The following is a 21,598-nucleotide window of genomic DNA, read 5'->3' as shown; positions in this document are numbered from 1 at the left end:
TCCTCCTGGAAGATCCAACCACAACTTAGTTGTAACTTCTAGGCAACGAGAGCCAGATTTTCGATGAAAACCTCCTGGTACTCCAAGGTTCCCAAGGGCCTTTGGAGGAAAAAGAGATCCATCACAAATCCTCCATCATATACTTACCACTGGAGATGAGGTTCTTTTCTGTATAAGCATCGTTCCTTTTGCACCAAACCCATCCTGTTTGATTTGTTGTCAGAGAGAGAGAGAGAAAGAAAAGTTTTTACCACTCTAATCATCATCCTGACTCTTCCAGGAGCTTCATTACAGTTCTGGTTGTTTTAAATGTCTTTATTATTGCTCTAACAGTGGATACTGTGGGTTGTTTTTTTTTTCATGCATGTCATTGGCTATGTTTACATGCACATCAAATTTTATGTTCTTCCGAATACGATGTTTATATGCATAGCCATCGGAATATTCCTGTATACATGGTTGTTGTAAATATGCCCGAGTTGCCATTCCTAAATACCTAGCCTACAGCTAAGCATCTGTTAACATCCACAATTCCTTGTAAACTGAGCTTGCACATATATCTCGTTTCAGTGGATTATCTGCATAAGGTGCATACAACACATTTCCGATTAAAACAGGCATATTCCAAAGGTGGGAATTAGAATTTGGGGAATCAGAATATTGTATTGTATATTATCTTTATCTGAAATGGGCAATCGGATTATGGTGGATTTAGACAATACTATATAGAATATTGTCAAATTCAGGTTAATATCTGAATATTGATGTGCATGTAATCATAACCATTATTTTATAGCAGTTGCCTGATTTATGAAGGTCTCATTTCATTTATGTATTCATTTATCTTCCCAGTGGTAATGAATGACTGAATACATAAATGGGACTTTTTGGCCTCGGTCACCTTATATTTATATTCCACTAGAAACTCATCCATGACTTTTCAAACACTTAAAACATTTTTATTACCTTTTCTTTACCAAGGGTGACAATAATTCCGAAGCTGACTGTATTGTAAGAATCACAGTGTATATACAGTTGGTGGCCTAGTTACACCCACCGGCCTGCAGGAACTGAAACGACCTCCCCAATCCTGCTTGGTTTCCCTGCTGTGCTGATTTCCGTTGTGTGGTTTGGATGTAAGCCATTACTTTAATCAGGTGTATTTCTTCAGTTGTTTGTGCTTATATTTTCTGAGGGTAATAGTCCTGGAAATAACGTATCCTAAATGCAGATCCACATACAGAGCCAAGTAACCATAAGAGCAGAATATGGATAATAAAGACAGAAATAATAAATAGTTGCATGTGTTTTATTACAGCTAAACCACTCTCTACATAAACAATTAACATTCATTAGGCAAACAATGTATCCCAAATCAAATAAATAATTTGATGTTTTGTACAAACTGATAGTGGCTTGATATACATAATGATTTCTTTCATGATAAAAATAATACAAGAATTTAAGGCAGAGAGCTCTCATGCACACCAGTCTTACCAGTACAGCTAAAATGGGTTGTCTAGTGGTAGGATTCTGTCTGGAAACCTGGAAACGGTTTAAGTGTCAGTCGAGTATGGCACTGTGTGCCAATTCTTTAGAAAAAAATAAACAACAGTGCTTCTACCTGAATCTAGATATGGACTACTTCATTTTCATGGCTTAAGTTCAGTGTAATCTAATGCCTCACCAAAATGAATTTTCCAGTGCCGACTTTCTTCATGAACAATTCTCAAGATCAAGTCATGGTCCCTCAGTGCACATATTTTTTAATTTAATGAGTTTAATTAGCATGTACTACATGCATAAATGTTGGCCTATAGGAAACAGTAGATAGCGTCTACAGTCAACGTCTATGTTTTGATGAAAGCTTACATTTATACAAGTAATAATGGCTGTGCATAATGAATCAGTGGCTAAATAAATACTATGATGAGCCGATCATATCATTTCTTAAGGGGTCTTAACAATTGAGCCAGAGTTCGTCCACACTCAGCTGGCTTTCATCGTTTAAGTGTTTAATTGCAATGAAATAGTAAAATCTGACAACACCATAGATTCTGGAGATGGAATCAAAGTACAGAACAGACGTAAATCAATATGACAGAACATGGAACACAAGGACGAAAAACAAAATGTGTTTTAAATAATTAATATTGAAATAAATGTACGATGACAGTAAAGCATAATTGTCAAATACTAAAAAATATATAGATTAAAAATAAATAAATTCAGTAAAAAAAAAAAAAACAAATAAAAAAAAAATCAAAGAGTGAGGGGAGGGGGTGATGAAGATGATGTGGCTGTGATCTCACCAGGAAAAACATTTAAATAAAAAACTCAAAAGGTCACTTAAAAGGATAGTTAAGCATTCTGACAATTAAAACCCTCCTTTCTAATTAAGGTAATGCCAGTATGCAGAAACCTATTTTTAGGTTTCTGCATGCCAAAGGAAGATCTATAGGACCAGCAATATAACAAGGCAACACTTTTACAACAGTTTGAAAAGCAAACTCTGCTAAGCCAATAAAATAAAAATAATAATAATAATAATAATAATAAAAATAAAGAGTGTGCACCAGATATTGAAATAGTTGATTTGGTTGGAAAATAGGTCCAAAGATCAAGTTCTTATGTATGTACATGTAGATCACAGATCCAAATATTAATAAAGATCAGTGTATATGTATTGGCTAAAAAAAAATCTGGAATTTTTTCCCTCTCAAGCTGTTATGACCCGATCGTCAGTGTGTGTGTGTGATATATATATATATATATATATATATATATATATATATATATATATATATATATATATATATATATATATATATATATATATATATATATATATATATATATACACACACACACACACACATATACATATACGTAACAAAATATATCAATCGTCAAAATGTTAATCTATCCCTTCAAAGAGATGATCATCACAGTCCTGAAAACGTGACGCTGTAGAAGAGCCGCACATGACCGCTTTTGAACAGAACTTAATGCAGGGAACAGCAAGTACCAACACTGGATGTAATGGGTGCTAACTACCTCCTGGTACCCATGTCATTGCTCTTAAACTCTGATCACTGTAATGCAGCTTTGTTCAGTCTAATCAACATACACAACAGAATCGTTAACAACATTTTTGTTTCCCAATGTCTGGCTCATGATAGTTTGAATTAAGATCTAATTTCATTGTTTCATAAAAACTGAAGGTGGCCAGACCACTAGACCTCAATTAGTCTTCTGTTACAACAGAAAATCCTTAGCTTAAAACACAAACTTAGATGACGCATCATGGACAATGTCCTGCAGCTACATGACGTCTAAATATACTTCTTAGGTTAACTGATTCACTTCATAAATGCATCACACTATAGTACCAAACCTTCAATTACATATCTCCCCAGTTGATAAATTACTCATAGCAAACTACTTAGCCTCAAATAATTAGCATAATAATATTTAGTTTCATAAGTTGGGAGACGTGTGCAACATGATCTCTGCATAAATATCTGGGGGGGAAAAAAAAATTCTCTTTCGCATACTTTATTGAGAGCTAGATGGAGGTATATGCAAAGCTGGAATAAGAGGTGTCTGCCGTTCTGAGCGTGCCTCGTGGCTAGATCCTGTAATGGCATCAGGAAATGCTTTTATACAGCATACAAACTATATAACTTAAAAGCATCATAAATTACCTGCACAACAAAGTGTCATTAAATAACATACTGACCCCTCAAAAAAGATCAAAATGACTGGGATTGAAATAAGTGTTTGAGGTGAAATAAAATAGCAAAAAGAGTATAAAAGATATAGAATAAGTCAAGGGACAGCACATGGAGAAGTGAAAAAACACCTTCAGTATTCACACAAAAAATATGAACTGAAGTCACTCACTGGGCAGGCAGCGTCCTATTGTTTATATACAAAAGTAAAACTGAAAATAGATATTTCTTCTCTGTACAGCGTTATCTTTTTCATTTTATTTTTTTTTACAAAGGTATTTGTCCTCCCCCCCACCCCTCTTTTCCTTCTGTCTCGTTCGTCTCTAAATCCTCTGAAGCGCACCAGGCTTCTCTTGTCTCCCATGGAAGGTGCAGATAGCCCGTCTTGCCAGTCTTTGGGTTGCTGTGCCTGTGTGCTCAGTCGAGTGAGATGACGTCAGGGATGGAGCCGTATATGACTGAGGCAGCTGTGTCTGACCGTGAGCGGGACACACTGCTGTGCCCATGGCTGTCCCGCAGGCTGCTACTGCTGCCCGCGCTGCCATTGGGTGGTGCCAGTGAACTGCTCGGCGCCGTGCCTGCTTGCTCCAGGTACAGCTGTGAGGAGTTATAGGGCAAGAAGCGGAGGAGCTCATGATCGTCTGACGTTGACGCCGAGGCAGATGCTGCGGCTGCTGCTGCCATTACCATGTTGTAATGCTGGCGGTGGGAAAACAGAGGGAGAGGGGTTCAGCTACTGCGCAGCACTGGTTTTAAGATGTTTCACAGGATTTAATATTAGATTTCTATTACTTTCTAACACGTTCACAAGGACTTGTATGGTGCACATGCCACAATAATCTAAGGCTAATAATACATTAAAAAAAAAAAAAAACAAAGTTATTTAACAAATAAAACTCATAGCATTGAACATTTATGGAAGGAGCCTCCAGTGTCAGCTTATTGTTCCACCACAGGAAAGTTTTCAGGACAGAGACTTTGCTCTTTCAAGGTTTCTCGGAAACATGACAATATTTGTTTGTCTTATTAGCTTTAAGAAAGGGGAAAAAACCAGACTAGTGAGGAAATGACTTTTTATAGCTGCTACAATGGAAGAGATAACAGGAACTAACCAGCTTCAAAACAACTATAAATGGATTAAAAAAGTATTACGTTTCTCCTTAAATACACTTTCAAAAACTGTTATCGTTGGCATACTGCTGTGTTTCAAGAGGAATAAAACACTTTGGGACTTGCTGCTGATTAGAAATCAACTTCATGGTGAGATCACACCACCCTGTCCTTGATTATTTTCATATAACAGCACGCCGCCTCGGGTTTCAATCCTTGCATCTAAAACAACTAAACAAAAAACAAAGCCCCATGCAGAACACCTTCGATTCCTAGGTTCTCATTCATTTACATGCAAGGTTACTTGAAAGGTTCCCTTACAGCTAAGATTTAGCGCACAAGTCAGATTCGGAGCTTACCGGATGATTTTCCCCTGGTAAAAATGAAAAGAAATTCAGATCTGTGGAACAAAAACAAAGAATATAAACAACAGGACAGATATTACAAATACTCAACTGCCTTGGAGGGAGTAAAGATTCTATATAAGGTAGAGCAACTTGGAAAAAAAATCACCAAATAGCGTTTACAGCAGTTTTATGAAACTGGGAACACAGATGGTCCATAAGCCCCATGCACCCATGCGTTTGGGCCTCATACCTGACAGGTCACTGGGCGTGTGGTAATAGTGGCGGTAGTCCTGAATGAGAGGAGGTGGAGGGGGAATGTAGTTTGTCTCCACTGCTGGCATGCTCGGAGCTCGCGTCACCGGAGATGCCTGATGGTGAAGATTCAACACCCTGTTGGGATAAAATTAAATAATCGACTGTAAAATTGAATTGTACAAGTGAATGGGAAAATGCTCTCACAATTAATTAATACCCATCTACGGTAGTCATTGAGTAGTAGCATTTTTTGGGCTGGGGTGTGGGGGGTAGGTATTGAGGGAGGAAGGAAGGAAGACGAACCCTTTAGTGACTGGTGGTGAGGTGGGTGAAAGAGATGGACATGCTCGTTTAGAAGGAGGTTCTTCATCATCATCATCGTCGTCATCGTCGTCATCATCTGAGGAGCTGTCTAGTGTAAGGTCAATCACTTCCACTTTTTTATTGTTGCTACTGCTGGTGTGTGATGAACTGTTTTTGTGCTCAGATAGCACTGGTCGACATGAACCTGTTCAAATGACAGATCAAAAGGAACAAAAACAATTTAGATTCGAGTAATAAAAGCACGTGGGTTTCATTCGGTGCTGCGCACTCTGTTCTCCATCTCAACATTCGGTTTTACACTCGTTATTACATCTTGAGATTTTGACCCAGATTGCTACATTTATTTAAAACCTACAGTGCTTCAGGAATAGCCAGAAGTGTACAGTTAACTTTATCAATGAGTAAAGCAATAAAGACAATAAACGACTACAAGAGATGCTATACTGGCTCATGGATCAAGTAATTAACTAGGAGCAATAGTGTGTGTGTCCTCTAGAGGGCAAGAAAGCGAGTGTTAGCGGTGCGTACCCTCTAAGCCGTTGGACGAAGCAGACACCTCCTGCACCACCTTTTTGGAGATCATAGGTGCCCAGCTACCATCCTCCTTAAACTGGATCTCATCACAGTCTACACAACTGTTTAAGATCTCCATGAACAACCTGAACAACACCACCACAATCAGCTTCTTTTATTAAGGAGCAATTCTCAATAGTTGCAGAAGTTAAGACAAATTATAACTGAGGAAATGAATGGCATACAATACAAATCCAAATATTAAGACAGACAAAACATCTGGTGATATTTCTCAAAAAGAATATCCAGTAATTATTACTGAGATTTGGTTTAGGTGGACTAAGAAAGAAAAACCTTAAAAGTTACAGAAAGGGCACACAAATGAGTTTGGTGCTTTTACCGTTTCAAAGGCCACAGACTAACAATTAGTAATCAGACTAAAAATTAGTAATGGGACACTGACCCATCGATGATGAGGTGTTCATATGGGGCCTTCTTGTCACAGACTGGACACACCCAGGTGGGTTTTTTCTCATTCATTTGGATGTAGAGTGTAGCGTCAAAGCATTGCAGGTGTGAGCAGGTCAGCGCTCGGCACGGAACCATCAGCCGCATCTTCCCCAGCTGACATGTATTCACACACGTACAATCAGAATTAAATCATATGATATATATATAATATATATATATATATATATATATATATATATATATATATATATATATATATATATATATATTATATATATACACACATACATACATACATACATACATACATACATACACACACACACAGTATCTCACAAAAGTGAGTACACCCCTCACATTTTTGTAAATATTTGATGATATCTTTTCACGTGACAACACTGAAGAAACGACACTTTGCTACAATGTAAAGTAGTGAGTGTACAGCTTGTGTAACAGTGTAAATTTGCTGTCCCCTCAAAATAACTCAACACACAGCCTTTAATGTCTAAACCGCTGGCAACAAAAGTGAGTACACCCCTAAGTGAGATACTGTATATATGTATACACACAGTTATATACCATACAGTTAGTAGTTAAAGTTTTTATAGGTGTTTATCCGTACATCATTGTAACTACAACAAAAAGACAAAGCATACCGGACAGAGGAGGGAGACTCTCAGACTAGTGGTAGCAATCTCACTGTCAGGGTCAGCTGTCAACTTCTCTTTGACTGTTGAAATTTAAAGAGCAATTTATGACTAACAATTTAACACAGCAAATACAAACGTATTAATATAGCAGCTTTGGCCAAGCATCATTCAAAATATCATTTCCACTACTGAACTCACTGAGTGCTCTTGAGTGGTCTGGGTTCCTGATGCCTTTCGACCGTAGTCTCTGCAGCAATACTGAAGAGGACTGCTGTCGGACGAGGTACACCGCCATGGAATAACTCTAAAAACAAATGACAGAAGAGACCGCTCTTTATACAGATTCAGCACAATATAAAAAAAACAAACCCAAAAAACAATATTTCTCAGCATCATTCATAGAAATAATACATCAACGCCGGCTGGTAGCAGCAACTCCATCACGGTCTCATTACTTACCCTGCCGATTTCCGACGTCCAAGATACCACAATAGTGTTGGGGACTGTTGTGGATAAACGGACCAGAGAGGTAATGTTGATGGGCCTGCTTGGTCTTTTTGGCTCTACTCCATTTTTAGTTGGAGGAAGATAGCCCTAAGGACAATCACAAAAACAACAACTGCGTGATAAAACACAAATGGAAACTGTATGTACCTGTACCAAAGCAAAACCTTTTTTTAATTCCGTTTAATAATCTCATCAAATGAGTAATTCACTGGTTGAAGAGCCCAGAAATATTTGGTGCAACATCAAAACTATTATGAGCCTCAATTAAGAACATTTGACGTGAAACTTCAAGCTTGGCTTTCGTCACAACCAGATTAAGACTTTTTTTTAATAAGTGATTTTGACAAGCTCAGACTCACGGGGAGGTTACAGGGCTTTCCGTTCACTTTCACACAGAGGTTTGGTGGGAAATGGTCTTCCTGAGGACAACTTGTCTCTGATAAGCAAAACCTGCAAAAGATAAAGCAGATAAAGCAATAAGAAATGTGTGGGAATGATCCCACAGAAACCCAAACAGAAAAAGCACTGGAATGTAACAACAAACTAAGCAATTGGGAACAAATAAGGAACAAGCTGTGCTTTCATGTATATTGTATAACTAAAATGAAAAGGGAGCATTTTGTGTTCTTTTTTTTTTCTTAAACCACATTCTTCTCATTCAAGTTTCACAATGAAACGATGCAAGTCATAAATCAGTTTTTATAATAAAAAGTCTACCTTGCATTAATTGTCTTTTTGTGTTTCACTCAATGAAAAAGTTCTGTAATCATACCTTAACTGAACTTGTACTGAAAAGTCACATTTGGTCCCAGAGATGTCCCTATGAAACAGAGAAAGGCAAGGAGTGAGAGAGAGAAACAGCTAAAGCATGTTTGAGACTGCTAAACTTTGTGTGATGGGTATGTATGTATGTATATAAAAATTATTACTTGCCAACCCAAGTGTGCAAAACTCCCCATTCACATTATGCAACTATTAGTACCCCTACTGATTTGCAAACTTGATCTGCATCATGGTTACTAGTCGTGGTATGCAAACCAACGCTCCTCCCCCATACTTACATTGAGCTGCTGATCTGTTGGACTTGCTGTGGCGTCAACGCAAATGCAAAGCACGTTTCCTGAAACCTCTGATTGTTGTCTGAGGCTGGAAATACAATAGCGTGCAAGGGAATTAGGCAGATTACTCATGAGAATAAAACTGAAACAGTAGTTGATGTGTGAAGGGTATAGTATTTTATAATGGTTGGTAGCTTTTATAGTTATGTGGGGAAGTATTCTGAAAGCGTCTTAGACTTGAACATTAACACCCCCCCCCCAACCAAGATTACAAACAAAAGAACCAATTTACTGATTCTCTTCTGTGGTATACCACTCTAAATGCAATTCAAACTGTACATGTCCAAAAAGAACTTACTCAATTTAAACTGCTTATAGTAAGGAAGAACTTGAAGGAAAGAGAGACAGAAAGAAAATTATTCATTCATACATTCATTTATTAGAAACTAAAATGTTACAATGTTTTATTCTATTGTTCTCGAACATTTATTTGCAACACAAGGTGTGGCAAATGCATGTTTGTCAAAAAAGGTACTTTTCCTGGTTATACCAATAACGTGGGGCTAGAAATACTGTAGATCACAGACATGTGAGAAAATCGTTCTGCTGAATGTCTCCGGCTGGAATTGCTTTTGTACTAGAACAGCAGTGCAAAATCTCACACTGAAACTCCACACATCGTATTAAACTGGCTTAATATTTTATAGTAAACATAACATTTTACAAGTTTAACTAACAGACGACGTCTTTTCTTGTCCTGTAAAGTTAAAATTTCCAAGACACAAGGTTTTCATAGCGACATTTTAAAAACTTTGGACCTTAGCGATGCACCATCATTGGCAGTGATTTCATTTTCCTAAAATGTAGGCTTGTTTACGCTTTCGTTGTACTGAGTGTTTTCCCCGAATCTGCTTGACCACAGGAACTTCCACAAACTAAATTTTCACAACCATGTAATTATAAAGTGCCAAAATGTCAGTGATTAAATTTTAAATTTAAGTTCAAGCGAATATGATTTAACTAGGTAGATTGGTAAATGTATTATTTATTTAAAAGGTAAACAACTTCTCTGAGTAATATGTAACATAAGTTGTTCTTAGGCTGAATATAGGCTAGTTTCTATTCATGTAATGTCATGACATTCGTGGTTGTGGTTATGTCACGTCCACCATATTTTAAAGCTCAAACCTTTGCAATGCCAACATTCACTCACTGCAATAAAATATCTGTTGCCCATCTCTGCCCACTAACCGAGGGTCACTAAAACGAGTAAGCTTGCGAGTGGACTCAAATATGTACACCACCTTTCCAATGATACTGCCTCCATTATTTTTAGCACCACTACTATATATAGCCTCACTGGACCTTATCCAACCTGATAAGCCATAAATCATTTCAAGAGCACCTTGATGTCAGTGTCACCAAGTAGAAAGAACCAGCTGGGTCTAGAGTGGGGGAGAAAAAAAAGAAAAGGAAAAAAAAAAATAAAAAATCACTTACCCAGGCTGGTGGGCTTGATCAGTTCATCCAGCACGTCATAGAAAGGAAGCCTCTGAAGCTTGACGTCTGGATGGACAGGATGCAGGGCAGAAGACAGGTGTGGAAGGCCCAGCTCATGCTTTGGCCCCAGGAGTGAGACAGGCAGCAGAGGCGAAGGCGCGCCATGGCTGTCAAACCCAAGTTGGGCGAGGCTCGCAGGTAAACCTGCGGATGCTACACCTGTTGTGGAGTGGACCCCAGGGAGAGAGAGGTCTGTCGGGGATACCATTTTTGTGGGGAAGCGGCGGCGGTACAACTCCTTGATCTTCATCTGTACAGCGGGACTACAGCCAGCCTTCAGCAAGTGGAGTGCTTTGGTCAATAGTTCGTGCTTTCTTCCGTGCTTATTGCGACCAGCGTATCCTAGGAGTACTTGCAGTTCAGAGACACGCAGGCTCATCACCATTTGCTGTTATGCCAAAGGAGAGACAGAAAGAAAACATGAACTTCGTTGCCACTGTGGTCTGATACTATTGACCCAGAAAACAAATAAAATGACAAATTGATTTTGGTTTTAATTAATAATCCTATGTTAGAATGTAACAAAATATACATCTTAAAAACTTCAACAAGCCTTACAACAAGCACACCAATTTACTGTAAGATTTATACTGTTCCCAGTTACTGATGTACCCAACACACTGGCTTCAAAACCCTGCTTCACAGCTTCTCTCAGTTTATCTTTCGGGCATATAATAATACAGACGATATCCTGTCCCAGAGATACCAGGACATGTTTCTTGAGTCACATTAATAACTACATAAAAAAATGCAAACAGAAGATAAATTTAAAAATAGTAAGACATATTTTCTTGTGAGAACATGCAGTTCTGAAGCTTCCTGTGATGGGTATATAACTCCTTGATTGAAATCCCAGATTAAACCAAAACTAAAAAACACTTTTAATTCTTATATTGCATTTTAACTAAACGGCCTAACACCCAACATTTGGTTCCTATAAAACTGCTCCAGGAGAGAGCAAAGATTGTGAGATATTGGGGGAAGGGAAGACAGAATCTAAACTTGAACCAGCGAGCTTTCATAACAAAAGCAGTGAAGCAAAGCGCCAATGAAAACAAAGAACTGCAGACCTTAGCAGCTCACATTTCTCCATCTTTGTGACCACTCTCTTCTTGTCAGTTTATTGCCAGCTGGACTGTTCATGTAAAACAGACACAAACACATTTTTATTAAACTTGCCCATCCCCCACAAGCACAAACATACTGTCTAAGAAAGGGAGGCCAGACTCAGACTCTTTTCCTCTAATGGCACAAACCGACATCTGAAGAAAAGTAGGAGGAGACACGGGTTACATGCCAATCTGTATCTATAAATTGAGTATAAATTGACTAAAAGTCCCAAAAAGAACATACTCCATGTTTAGGCAGGTCCTCAAGTGCATCACTCATAACGCTTTCACATAATGTAGATCCTTTAATTTTTTCACATACACAGAAAGTCACACAAAATTGTGACAGACCCTAACCCAAGACTGTAAAGAAGAAAGTAATGTATTCACACAATATTAACGCAGAATTGCAACATGTGCTAACATACAGGAGTCATCAAGGAATTGATCAATATTATCAAAATGGCTCGTCATTGCCTTAGGTTATGATTGGGTAGGTTTTCATTTCTACCATCGCTGCACCACCCCCACTGTTGTTTTGCTTTTTCATAGTAATAAAAATCATTTAGTTCAGTTAGAGAAAGGGCACTACAATAAAAAGCTGAACGAGCCGCAGCACAGATCAGCAGGAGTCAGGTTTCATTTAGCACGAGTGAGAGTGAGGTGAGCTGACTGACAACACGATGGAGGAAGATTTGGTTCCAAAAGTTCTATGTTTAATATAAGCGAGTACGTAATTATACTGTTTTGTTGTTGTGTTTTTCATTAAGAATAATAATGAAAATATCATTCAAGCAACGGTCGCCCCCGAATTGATGCTAATTCAAAAGCGAAAATGCGCATGGCCGCACGGGCATTCAAAAGCACTTTACAATTTATTTATTTATTTATTTATTTATTTATTTATTCATTTTCATGTGATTCATTTACCTTTTCTCTTCTCTCCTCCCTTCCCCAAATATTTCATTGAGGAGGGGGGGAGGCGGAAAACAAATTTGAAAGTACCAAAACCCCCCCCGGCTCATCAAGGCTACTCAATAACTGGTTATATAAATATTATAAAACCCAGGAACAGGCACAAAAATTTAAGTGGTAAGTGTCTCCATAACTCCATAACGTATACAATAAAGGGATGCCATTTATAAATAAATAAATAAATAAATAAATAAATAAATAAATAATTCATCTAAGTTAGGAGCGTATACAATACCTGTCTTTGCATTAGAATACCAGCAACTATAATATATCAACCGTTCGCATCAGCGATAACGTTAGTGGACGAAAACTGTCAATTAAAATAGTTCGAGTGGAAGACGTTTCAAATATGTAAACACCTTAGATCTCTTGACGGGATTACCTCTGACGTTCCAACAAATAAATCTTAAAGGCGTGCTTGTCCCAGCCGGAGTGGGACCCCCCCCCCCCCCCAACACACCCAACGTCTCCATAAAACAAAGGGAGACAGCAGTGTTTCCCACCAAGAGTTATCCACAATGTGAAAACAACTCAAAGAGTAAGCCGAACTAACCAACTAAATTACCTAAACAAAAAAAATTCCAGTAAGAGAAAAGTCCCCTACTGACTTCAAATCTGATAAATAGTCTGCGCGCTTTAACAAATATAATGTCCTTACCTTTTAAAGACTTGTAACAAATAATATAACACAGCGTAGCACATAAAGATGAGGAAACAACATTAATAAAATGAAATAAACTCTAACCCAGTCAGAGCATCAAAACAGAGAAGCACATTAATACAGAAGTAAATTTAAGAGGAGTGAGTCCACAAAATCTAGACGAAGTAATGCAACGACAATATCTTCAATAGGAATCCGAATTCTGTAGAGCTGGAAGGCCGAGTGCAAAAAAAGAATAAAAGTGAAAAAAACTCCACTATATAGGTGATACAGTTCACCCGATATCAAGAGTTTAATGTAGTCTCCGGCTTCCTCCGCTGAAATAAAGCCCTTCTGAACACCGTTATATGTAATGCGAAGCCGAGCTGGGTGAAGTATTCCATAGTGAGCTCCTTCAATACCACGAAGCTGACGCCGAACCTCGTTAAACGCGGCCCGGGCCCGGGCTGTCTTGGCTGTGTAGTCAGGAAAAACAGAGATTGTCAAATCCCTCACTTTAATCCGCTGGATCTCTCTCACACGGCGTAAAATATCAACACAGTCACTGTGATAGTGAAATCTGCACACAATAGCTCGTGGTCGTTCACCAGGCTTGGGCTTCGACTGAAGGGTCCGGTGGGACCGGCCCAGAACTGGCTCCTTCTCCAGACCAAACGCCTCTTTTAACAAGGCCGCTACAGCAGCGGTTGTACAGGTGTCAGCGCCCTCTGGAACTCCCACTATCCTGACGTTATTGCGCCGTGACCTCGACTCAAAAGCCTCACATTTATTCTCTAATTGGGTCACGGTCGCAGTGAGAGACTCGATAGTAGTCTTCATGTGAGCTATGTCATCGGTGCAACCGCAGAAAGCGTGCCCCAGTTCCCCAACAGTACCTTTCAGCAAACGCGCTTTAAAGGCGATAAAAGCGAGGGGGAAAAGCGGGAAGTAACGTAATTTTATTGACATCAGTAACTGTAATCAAAAGGACATAAATTTATAATGTCATGTGTTACATTACTGCGTTATTAGAAAAAGAAATTAGATTACAGTAACGCGTTACTTTGTAACACGCTATACCCAACTCTGCACACCACTGATCAACACATACAGATGGGTGAAATTACTCCCATTATGGTCCATTATCTATAAAAATCCTCAGTCTATTAGAAAAGTGTTGAGCCACCCCTAGCTGGTTTAAAAATAATAAATAAAAAAAATATTCATAACATATTCAAGCAACAAAGCAAAATATGAAATCCATAAGTTTACTTTCAAAATGTCGAGTCATTCTGCAAGCAGATAAAATCATATCGCATGGTTACATTTGTCACTGCAGGTTGGATAAACCAAAATCCGATAACTTGTGAGCCAATTTTCTCCAAAAGTGAACTTTGCTCACCTGCATACAAATTAGACAACAGACTTCACTTACCAATCTTTTAGTAAATGTGTGGTGTGTTAATGTTTTTGTAGGGTAAGCCAAACAAACAAAAAACAAAAACAAAATCACATACAGGAATTTCAGTACTGCTGATTTTCTTCATACGCACGTGTATATTCAGAAATGGAAAATCACCCATAAACTACCGAACACGTTTGTGGAACAGCTGACGTACATTTATTGATACCCACAATACTGCATAAAAGGTCGTGCTCACAGAGAGCTGAAAACATTAACCAGTAAAAGGGGGCTATGGCTCAGGTGGTAGAGCGGGTTGTCCACTAATCGTAGGGTGAGCGGTTGGATTACCAGCCCACATGACTCCACTTGTCGAAGTGTCCTTGGGCAAGACACTGAACCCCAAGTTGCTCCCAATGGCAAGGTAGCATCTCTGTTACCATTGGTGTGTATGTGTGAATGAGACACAGTGTAAAGCTCTTTGGAAAAAAGCGCTATATAAGTGCAGACCATTTACCAAAGACTGCTCATATATTCTTCACACAATTTGAATTTGCATGAATGAGACTGTCGTATGGCTTAACCTTGATAAACTAAATTTGTCACTGAAATGACACATCTGTGTAGCAGTAGTCGACATATCAAAAGACATTTTACATTTTTTAGTACATTGACTAGGAACAGGAAATTGTTCAACCATGACTTCCTGTTTAACAGGGGTATAATTACGAGGTAACACATAAGCCAAATTCCTTCAGTCATTCAAAACAATGAACTGCAGAAGTTAGTTGCGTCTCGGGATCAGAAAGTCTCCAAAACTACAATCTGAAGTCACGTACATCACTGCGAGTTGTTGGAAGGGTTTCAAGAAAAAAGCCTCTACTCTCACCCAGAAACACTCAAGCATCTTCAATTTGCCAGACACTACTGGAACTTGAAATGGGATCGGGTTCTATGGTCAGATGAAACCAAAATAGACCTTTTTGGCAATAAACACCAGAGGTGGTTTTGGTACACAGAGAGGCAGCCATATGGAAAAGTACCTCATGCCAACGGTTTAATATGGTGGTGGCTCTTTAATGTTTTTCTGTCAGAGGACCTGGACATTAGTAGGATACATGGCATCAAAGGGCCATCAAATATCAACAGATATTAAATGAAAACCGGACTGCCTCTGCCAGAAAGCTTAAAATAGCCCGTGGTTGGATCTTCCAGAAGGACAACATTTTTGTGATTTTTTTTTAAACAAAAGATTAAACAAAGAATTTCTCACAACTTTCTTTGCTCATATTTACCAAGGGTTACAATATTAGTGGAGGACACTGTACACATTCATCAGATTCTGCTGACTCCATAATAGCTGCTGCATTCAACTTACATACCAAGAGTATCAGACAATATGTCCATATAAAAAGTGCATTTTCTCTACAGGTCCAATCTTTCCAGGAGGGGGGTGGGGTGGGGACTACAGTGTGGAGGATTTTTGGGTAACAAACAAAACCAAAAAAAAAAGTCAGGGGAGGAAAATTACTCTAAAACATGTTCCTGAGATGCTGTGAATCACAATGTCAATACTGTAATAGTGATTCATAGTAATTCAGCCAGAACTGTCAGGTTTGAACTGCTAAACAGGTTTGAATTTTTTTTAATTACGTGTCATATGGCAGATCAGATACATGCCTTAAGAAGGCTTTTCCCTTTGACAGTCTTTTTGCCAGATAGCTGACTATAATCAGCCTCAAAGATGCATGGAGCACCACAGACAATTTCTAAACAACTGTCAGAATAATCTTCAACATGGAGAAAGACACAGCACAACCCACATTATGAAACAACTTACAATAGCATTTCTCTGCCAGAAAGGGTGAAATGTCAAAATCTTAAAGGAGTCATATGATTTTTTAAAAAATGTTTTTAAAACATGAATTATTTTGTTTATTGGGTGTAATAGAATAGGTTAACATGCTTTAATGTTTAAAAAACGCATTATTTGTCAGTGTACATTATAGCATTTCCTCTATTCCCAGGCTGCCTGAAATGCTCAGATTTCTGCAAAGCCCCTCCTTCCAAAAAGCCCAGAGTGCTCTGATTGGCCAGCTGACCCGTTGCATGGTGATTGGCCAAAAGTCTCACATGCGAGTTGGAAATGTAACACTCCTTGGGTTAGCTCCAACCTCCAAAGCTTCTAAAGCAATTCTAAGCTCCTACGCAACATGTAGTCGGTTTTACAGTATCAGTTCGAACCCAATTCAGAAAAAGCGGATGATTAAGCGGAAGCAAGTCTGCAAGCACGACTTGAGCAGAACATTTCACAGTGGTAATTTTATTTATTTATTTTTTAACTCTCACCTTTCAGATACGATGTCAAATCCGACCCAGCCGGCAGGCCGTCTATGCTATGTACACAGCTCTGTGTGTACAGAGTTACCCGTGTGATATCCCTTTGGAAAGCTAAGATTTTTGTGATTCGATCGATATAAACCGTTTCAAGATACAATCACAACTGCAACTACAATCGACATACCCGTCAGACCACCAACATACAAACACACATTAAATAAAACTGACGCAACTTAGCAAACTTTAGCTAGCACGTTAGCGGAGGTCTACAACTGAGCCACAACACAAAACTCCACATTTGAACAATCAATAGCGGATACTTTATAAAATAATCAAACACACTTACAGGTTCTGATTCAGAAGCGCAAGATTGTCCGAGCAAAGTAGGTATCGCCCCGCTTTTCAGGAGTAGCCTTTGTGTGTAGCCTGCCTTGTACTCGACCAGGTTTAGGAAGCGGTCCTCCGTAAAATGCGCTGTGCACAAGCAAACGTTTGGGTTGTACTACTCAAGAAGAGTGTTATATATAAACAATAACCACTGATTCCGAATTTCATCCGTTTTCGGAAGGCTAAACAAAGCGGTTTTTTGCTTTTGCACCAAAACGCACAGCGTTTCCACGACATGGCGCCTGAATTCACTGAAGCCTCGCCTTCTTTCTTCATGACTGTCTTTGGGCAGGATAACACTGACAGAGAAATTACGGAGTGAATCTGGACTTTGAACGAAGCGTTTTGGGCAGGTCTGGAGCAGTGTTCTCTGTTAGATAGAATAAATCCCTTTGCGGGAAAATATGAGCTTTGGGACTTTGTAGAGCTTACACATGCACAGATACATTACACTCCCAAACAAAAGGAAAACATTAAAAATCATGAAATGACTCCTTTAAAATTATACCAAATAGTACATTTCCAATATAATACTATATAATATAATTAAGCAATATCACACAAGCAAGAGTGCGGTTATACTGAATAAATGCAAGGCTCCGCGAACGGAAATAGATCCCAAAGAAGCCACACTCACTAATAGCCCTTCGTCTAGTTGGCAAGTTAGCTCACAATGATTTGTACATTCCTGTTAAAGGTACATCTGGTGAAACTGGTTTCCCTTCTTCCTGTTCATCTTCATCAAGCTTTCAAGCTTTACAAGCTTTCATGTGTTAAGCCAGGAGTCATATTCAGAAGAAATGTATCGTTTGCCAGGTCTGCTGATGATGTACCTAACTCTACGTTGTAATGGTTTCAGTATGACTGTTGCTAGAATTGAAATTTTTATGTGACGAACACAGTCAAGTGGAGTTATGCACACAGTGAAACCTGCCAGTATGTTTATAGTAGATATAAGCACTCTCTGAACACTGTTCATCCTATCAAATTAGTGGACCAGAAATAACTGCTGTATAATATAATCGATGCATTTCCGCTTTCCACACGGTCAATTCCCAGTGACGCCTCAGTCATCTGTGGCTGGGAGACTGACAGCGCAGCTGCCCAATATCTCAGTGGACAGAAGAGACATCTCTACGTTAAACCTGCTTGTCAATGCAGATCAAGAATAAGTGAAACGAGGGTGTCTATGTGGTCACGAACACAGAGCTTGGAAACAATGTTCTACCAATGGTTTAAGCTGCCCTAAGACTGTCTGTGATGGACAGCTCAAAAACATGTGGTGATTGGTTTAAGGATGTACACGCGTATGAAGTCAGAGAAAGAATATGTAAAAAGAAAAGTCACGTCTGACAGCAAGTACATTTCAATGCAACTGTCACCTTGTGCAAGTGAGATCTTGAGTTCGCAGATTTAGTCCATTTTACAGCTGAAGTGACACTGCACATGCAGAATGTCTCCACCGCTATGTTTTTTTTTTTTTTTTTACCCTGTATGTATGTATGTAGGTATGTATGTATGTATGTGTGTAAAAGTGTAACATGCAAATATCTGACCAACAGATAACAGACCAACAGATAAATATAAACATGCATTGCCACTGGCAGGTTCATTTATCCAGGGAGACTTTTCTCTCCAGGATCTGCTCAAGTTATAACCTCTACAAAAGTAGAATTTACAAGTTTTTAGATGTGGTTCTCCTCTCTTCTAGCTTTCCTGCGAGACCTACAGCTCCTTCCTGACTACAAATATCATCTTTAAGGCAATCAAATGAATGAAATTGAATTCCAACAGGGTGGACTATGTGCATTGTGTGAATGTTTAGTAGTATTAAGTGATTGTATGTTGTATGTGTAGTTCTGGTACAGTTTGGCGTTGCATTTACAGCTACAACACAGCTACATGGTTTTTTTTTTGTTGCAGAAAAGCAACACGGGTATGCCAGCGAATTGGCTTCAGCTATCGAATTTGCGGTTTGCTGATAGCTATAAGAGGAAAGGTTAATTGCAGTGGAAAAATAATACACTGGGAACTACAAGACTTAACAGCTGTGACATATTAGTACTAACTAGGATCTGTTACTCAATGACTGAATTTGATCTTTAAATTATAGTTTGCCTGCTGGTTTTCTCTAGTACACACTTAGAAGAAGAAAAAACACAGAACTTAATTATGCCTGGAACATGCTGATCGTGACAAAAGACATGAAGTTGTCTCCCACACAAGCATGAAAACGCTTCAGGCGTGTAAGTGTGGCTTCTACAATGTTGAGCTTGATCTAATTGTCAGTCACTGTAGTTACAGCAAGTCAATATCACACTAACAGAGGACGAAGCTGAAGATGAAAAGCGTGTTCAGTTGCAAGTCCTGGGTAGCCTTTGCACTGCATATTTTCGCGTTTAAACGTCTCAATTAATAAATGAGGGAGAAAGAATCTGTGGTTATGCCTTGCTGATGCATCTCATTTTTAGCGTAATGGTGCATGGAATCTACAACACGCTCGAGGAAGCCTAAATATTCGGGGCTGACTTTACTGCATGACTCCAGTGTTTGAATATAATTATTGCTATAGTGTAATGGTTTTAGTTTTAAATTTGCATGATGCAAAAATGTTTTAGACCGAGTTCAACACGGGCCCTTAAACTTATACTTAAGTGTCTATCACTTGCAAGCAAGTACAGGGAATGTGTTGAAATTATTGTTTGTGAAACACAGATTAGAAGAGTCTTATTGTCATTACACACACACACAGTTTTTTCTTCACATATCCCAACTGAAAGGGAAGACTCAGTCCTGAGCAATTAAGAGTTTTAAAGGCTTGGCTCAAGGAGTAGTAAGGTTTATTAAAATTCTAATGAGAAAAAAAGTATTAAAAAAATGAAACTGCGAATAAAAAATTAATCTATTCCTCATTAAGAGACGTCATTTCATACACTTGCTATCATCATGTAATTTAACATATATACGCACACACACACATACATACATATATATATATATACACACATGTATATATATATATATATATATGTATAAACACACATACGTCACTCAGCTGTAATCACATTTAAGACTGCCTTTACTTCACTGCATCCTAAAACATATTTTGATGCTATTCGTTCAGGACACACAAACCGTCCTATTCAGCGACCAAAACTTATAGAAGAAAAAGGCAGTCAAATTCCACAGCGGAGCTTCAGAAAGATCACAGAGGTAGATAACAGTGTGCTTTCAGTCGACCTATTTTTGAAAACCTCAAAGATTTGAAAGGGAACATGTTGAGAGAGACATTATTTTAAAACATCCATACTGCACAGTTTATATATCTGAACTGTAGAATAAGCAAGTACTTGCACAATCCTATAGTATATACACAGTATAGAACTTTGCAGCTTCTCTCTGGATTTAGAAAATCAAATGGGAAAATCATTTAATCCTTCCAAACCCCAAAAATCTTTAGTTTAAAAGCTGTATGTACATTGTCTCTGTGTAGAATACCTGCAGTGATATTAATTTAGTAATCAAGCTGTTAGAAAACAACACACCAAGAGCTCAAACACAATTCTTTGCTATTCATGCATAAATGTTAATTACCCTACAAGTTAGTAACGTCTAACTGTAAAGAAACTGAAACTGTGCTGCAGCAGTCTGCAATATACACACGCGCACACACACACACAGCTATAACAGAGCACATGACAATAAGCAACAAAGAGAACTTTCCCTGAAAACACAGAGTTGCTTATAAAACAGTAATATTCAGTAACTGATCCACTGAACTTATGAGCCAGGATAAAGAATTATTTTCTATGGTAGCGGAGAGATCGCTACAAAATTAACACAAACATAGCCAAAAACTCGAAAGCACAAAAATATTTCTTCACTGCAATTAGAGAAGGAAGAAATCCTGTTTCTACCGTTGTAAAGAAAGCAATACACATGCATACATATATACATGCATACACTTATACATATACAGTACCCACAACTAATATTGGCACCCTTGGTAAATATGAGCAAAGAAGGCTGAGAAAAACTGTCTTTATTGTTGAACCTTCTGATCTTTTGTTTTAAAAATTGTCTGGCAAACTGAAGATGCTCGAGTTTGTTTTCGGATGAGAGTAGAGGCTTTTTTCTTGAAACCCTTCCAAACAACTTGTGGTGATGTAGGTGACTAAGGATTGTAGTAGGGCTGCACAATTAATCGAATATCGAT

General features: G+C 38.4%; 1 protein-coding gene across 3 annotated transcripts in view; it reads right to left on the bottom strand.

The window, feature by feature from the left end:
• Positions 1-1,291: 1,291 nt before the first annotated feature.
• pias1b (protein inhibitor of activated STAT, 1b) overlaps positions 1,292-21,598 on the bottom strand; it is a 39,230-nt gene continuing 18,923 nt past the window's right edge. Inside the window, exons 2-16 of one of the 3 annotated variants that reach the window (XM_047152957.2) lie at positions 11,600-11,664; positions 10,470-10,917; positions 9,328-9,357; positions 8,973-9,057; positions 8,684-8,731; positions 8,271-8,361; positions 7,864-7,998; positions 7,603-7,708; positions 7,411-7,484; positions 6,747-6,907; positions 6,299-6,429; positions 5,750-5,954; positions 5,442-5,581; positions 5,204-5,244; positions 1,292-4,433 (exon numbers count right to left, since the gene is read on the bottom strand). In XM_047152957.2, the coding sequence (XP_047008913.1) occupies positions 4,152-4,433; positions 5,204-5,244; positions 5,442-5,581; positions 5,750-5,954; positions 6,299-6,429; positions 6,747-6,907; positions 7,411-7,484; positions 7,603-7,708; positions 7,864-7,998; positions 8,271-8,361; positions 8,684-8,731; positions 8,973-9,057; positions 9,328-9,357; positions 10,470-10,914 (1,974 nt within the window). In that variant the 5' untranslated portion in view covers positions 10,915-10,917; positions 11,600-11,664 and the 3' untranslated portion in view covers positions 1,292-4,151. The remainder of the gene's footprint in view (positions 4,434-5,203; positions 5,245-5,441; positions 5,582-5,749; positions 5,955-6,298; positions 6,430-6,746; positions 6,908-7,410; positions 7,485-7,602; positions 7,709-7,863; positions 7,999-8,270; positions 8,362-8,683; positions 8,732-8,972; positions 9,058-9,327; positions 9,358-10,469; positions 10,918-11,599; positions 11,665-21,598) is intronic. The other 2 variants (XM_047152954.2, XM_047152955.2) reach the window with 2 other exon arrangements.

Source organism: Ictalurus punctatus, chromosome 4 (assembly GCF_001660625.3).
Source record: "Ictalurus punctatus breed USDA103 chromosome 4, Coco_2.0, whole genome shotgun sequence".
NCBI lineage: Eukaryota > Metazoa > Chordata > Actinopteri > Siluriformes > Ictaluridae > Ictalurus > Ictalurus punctatus.
This window is presented reverse-complemented; position numbering and strand designations above follow the sequence as displayed.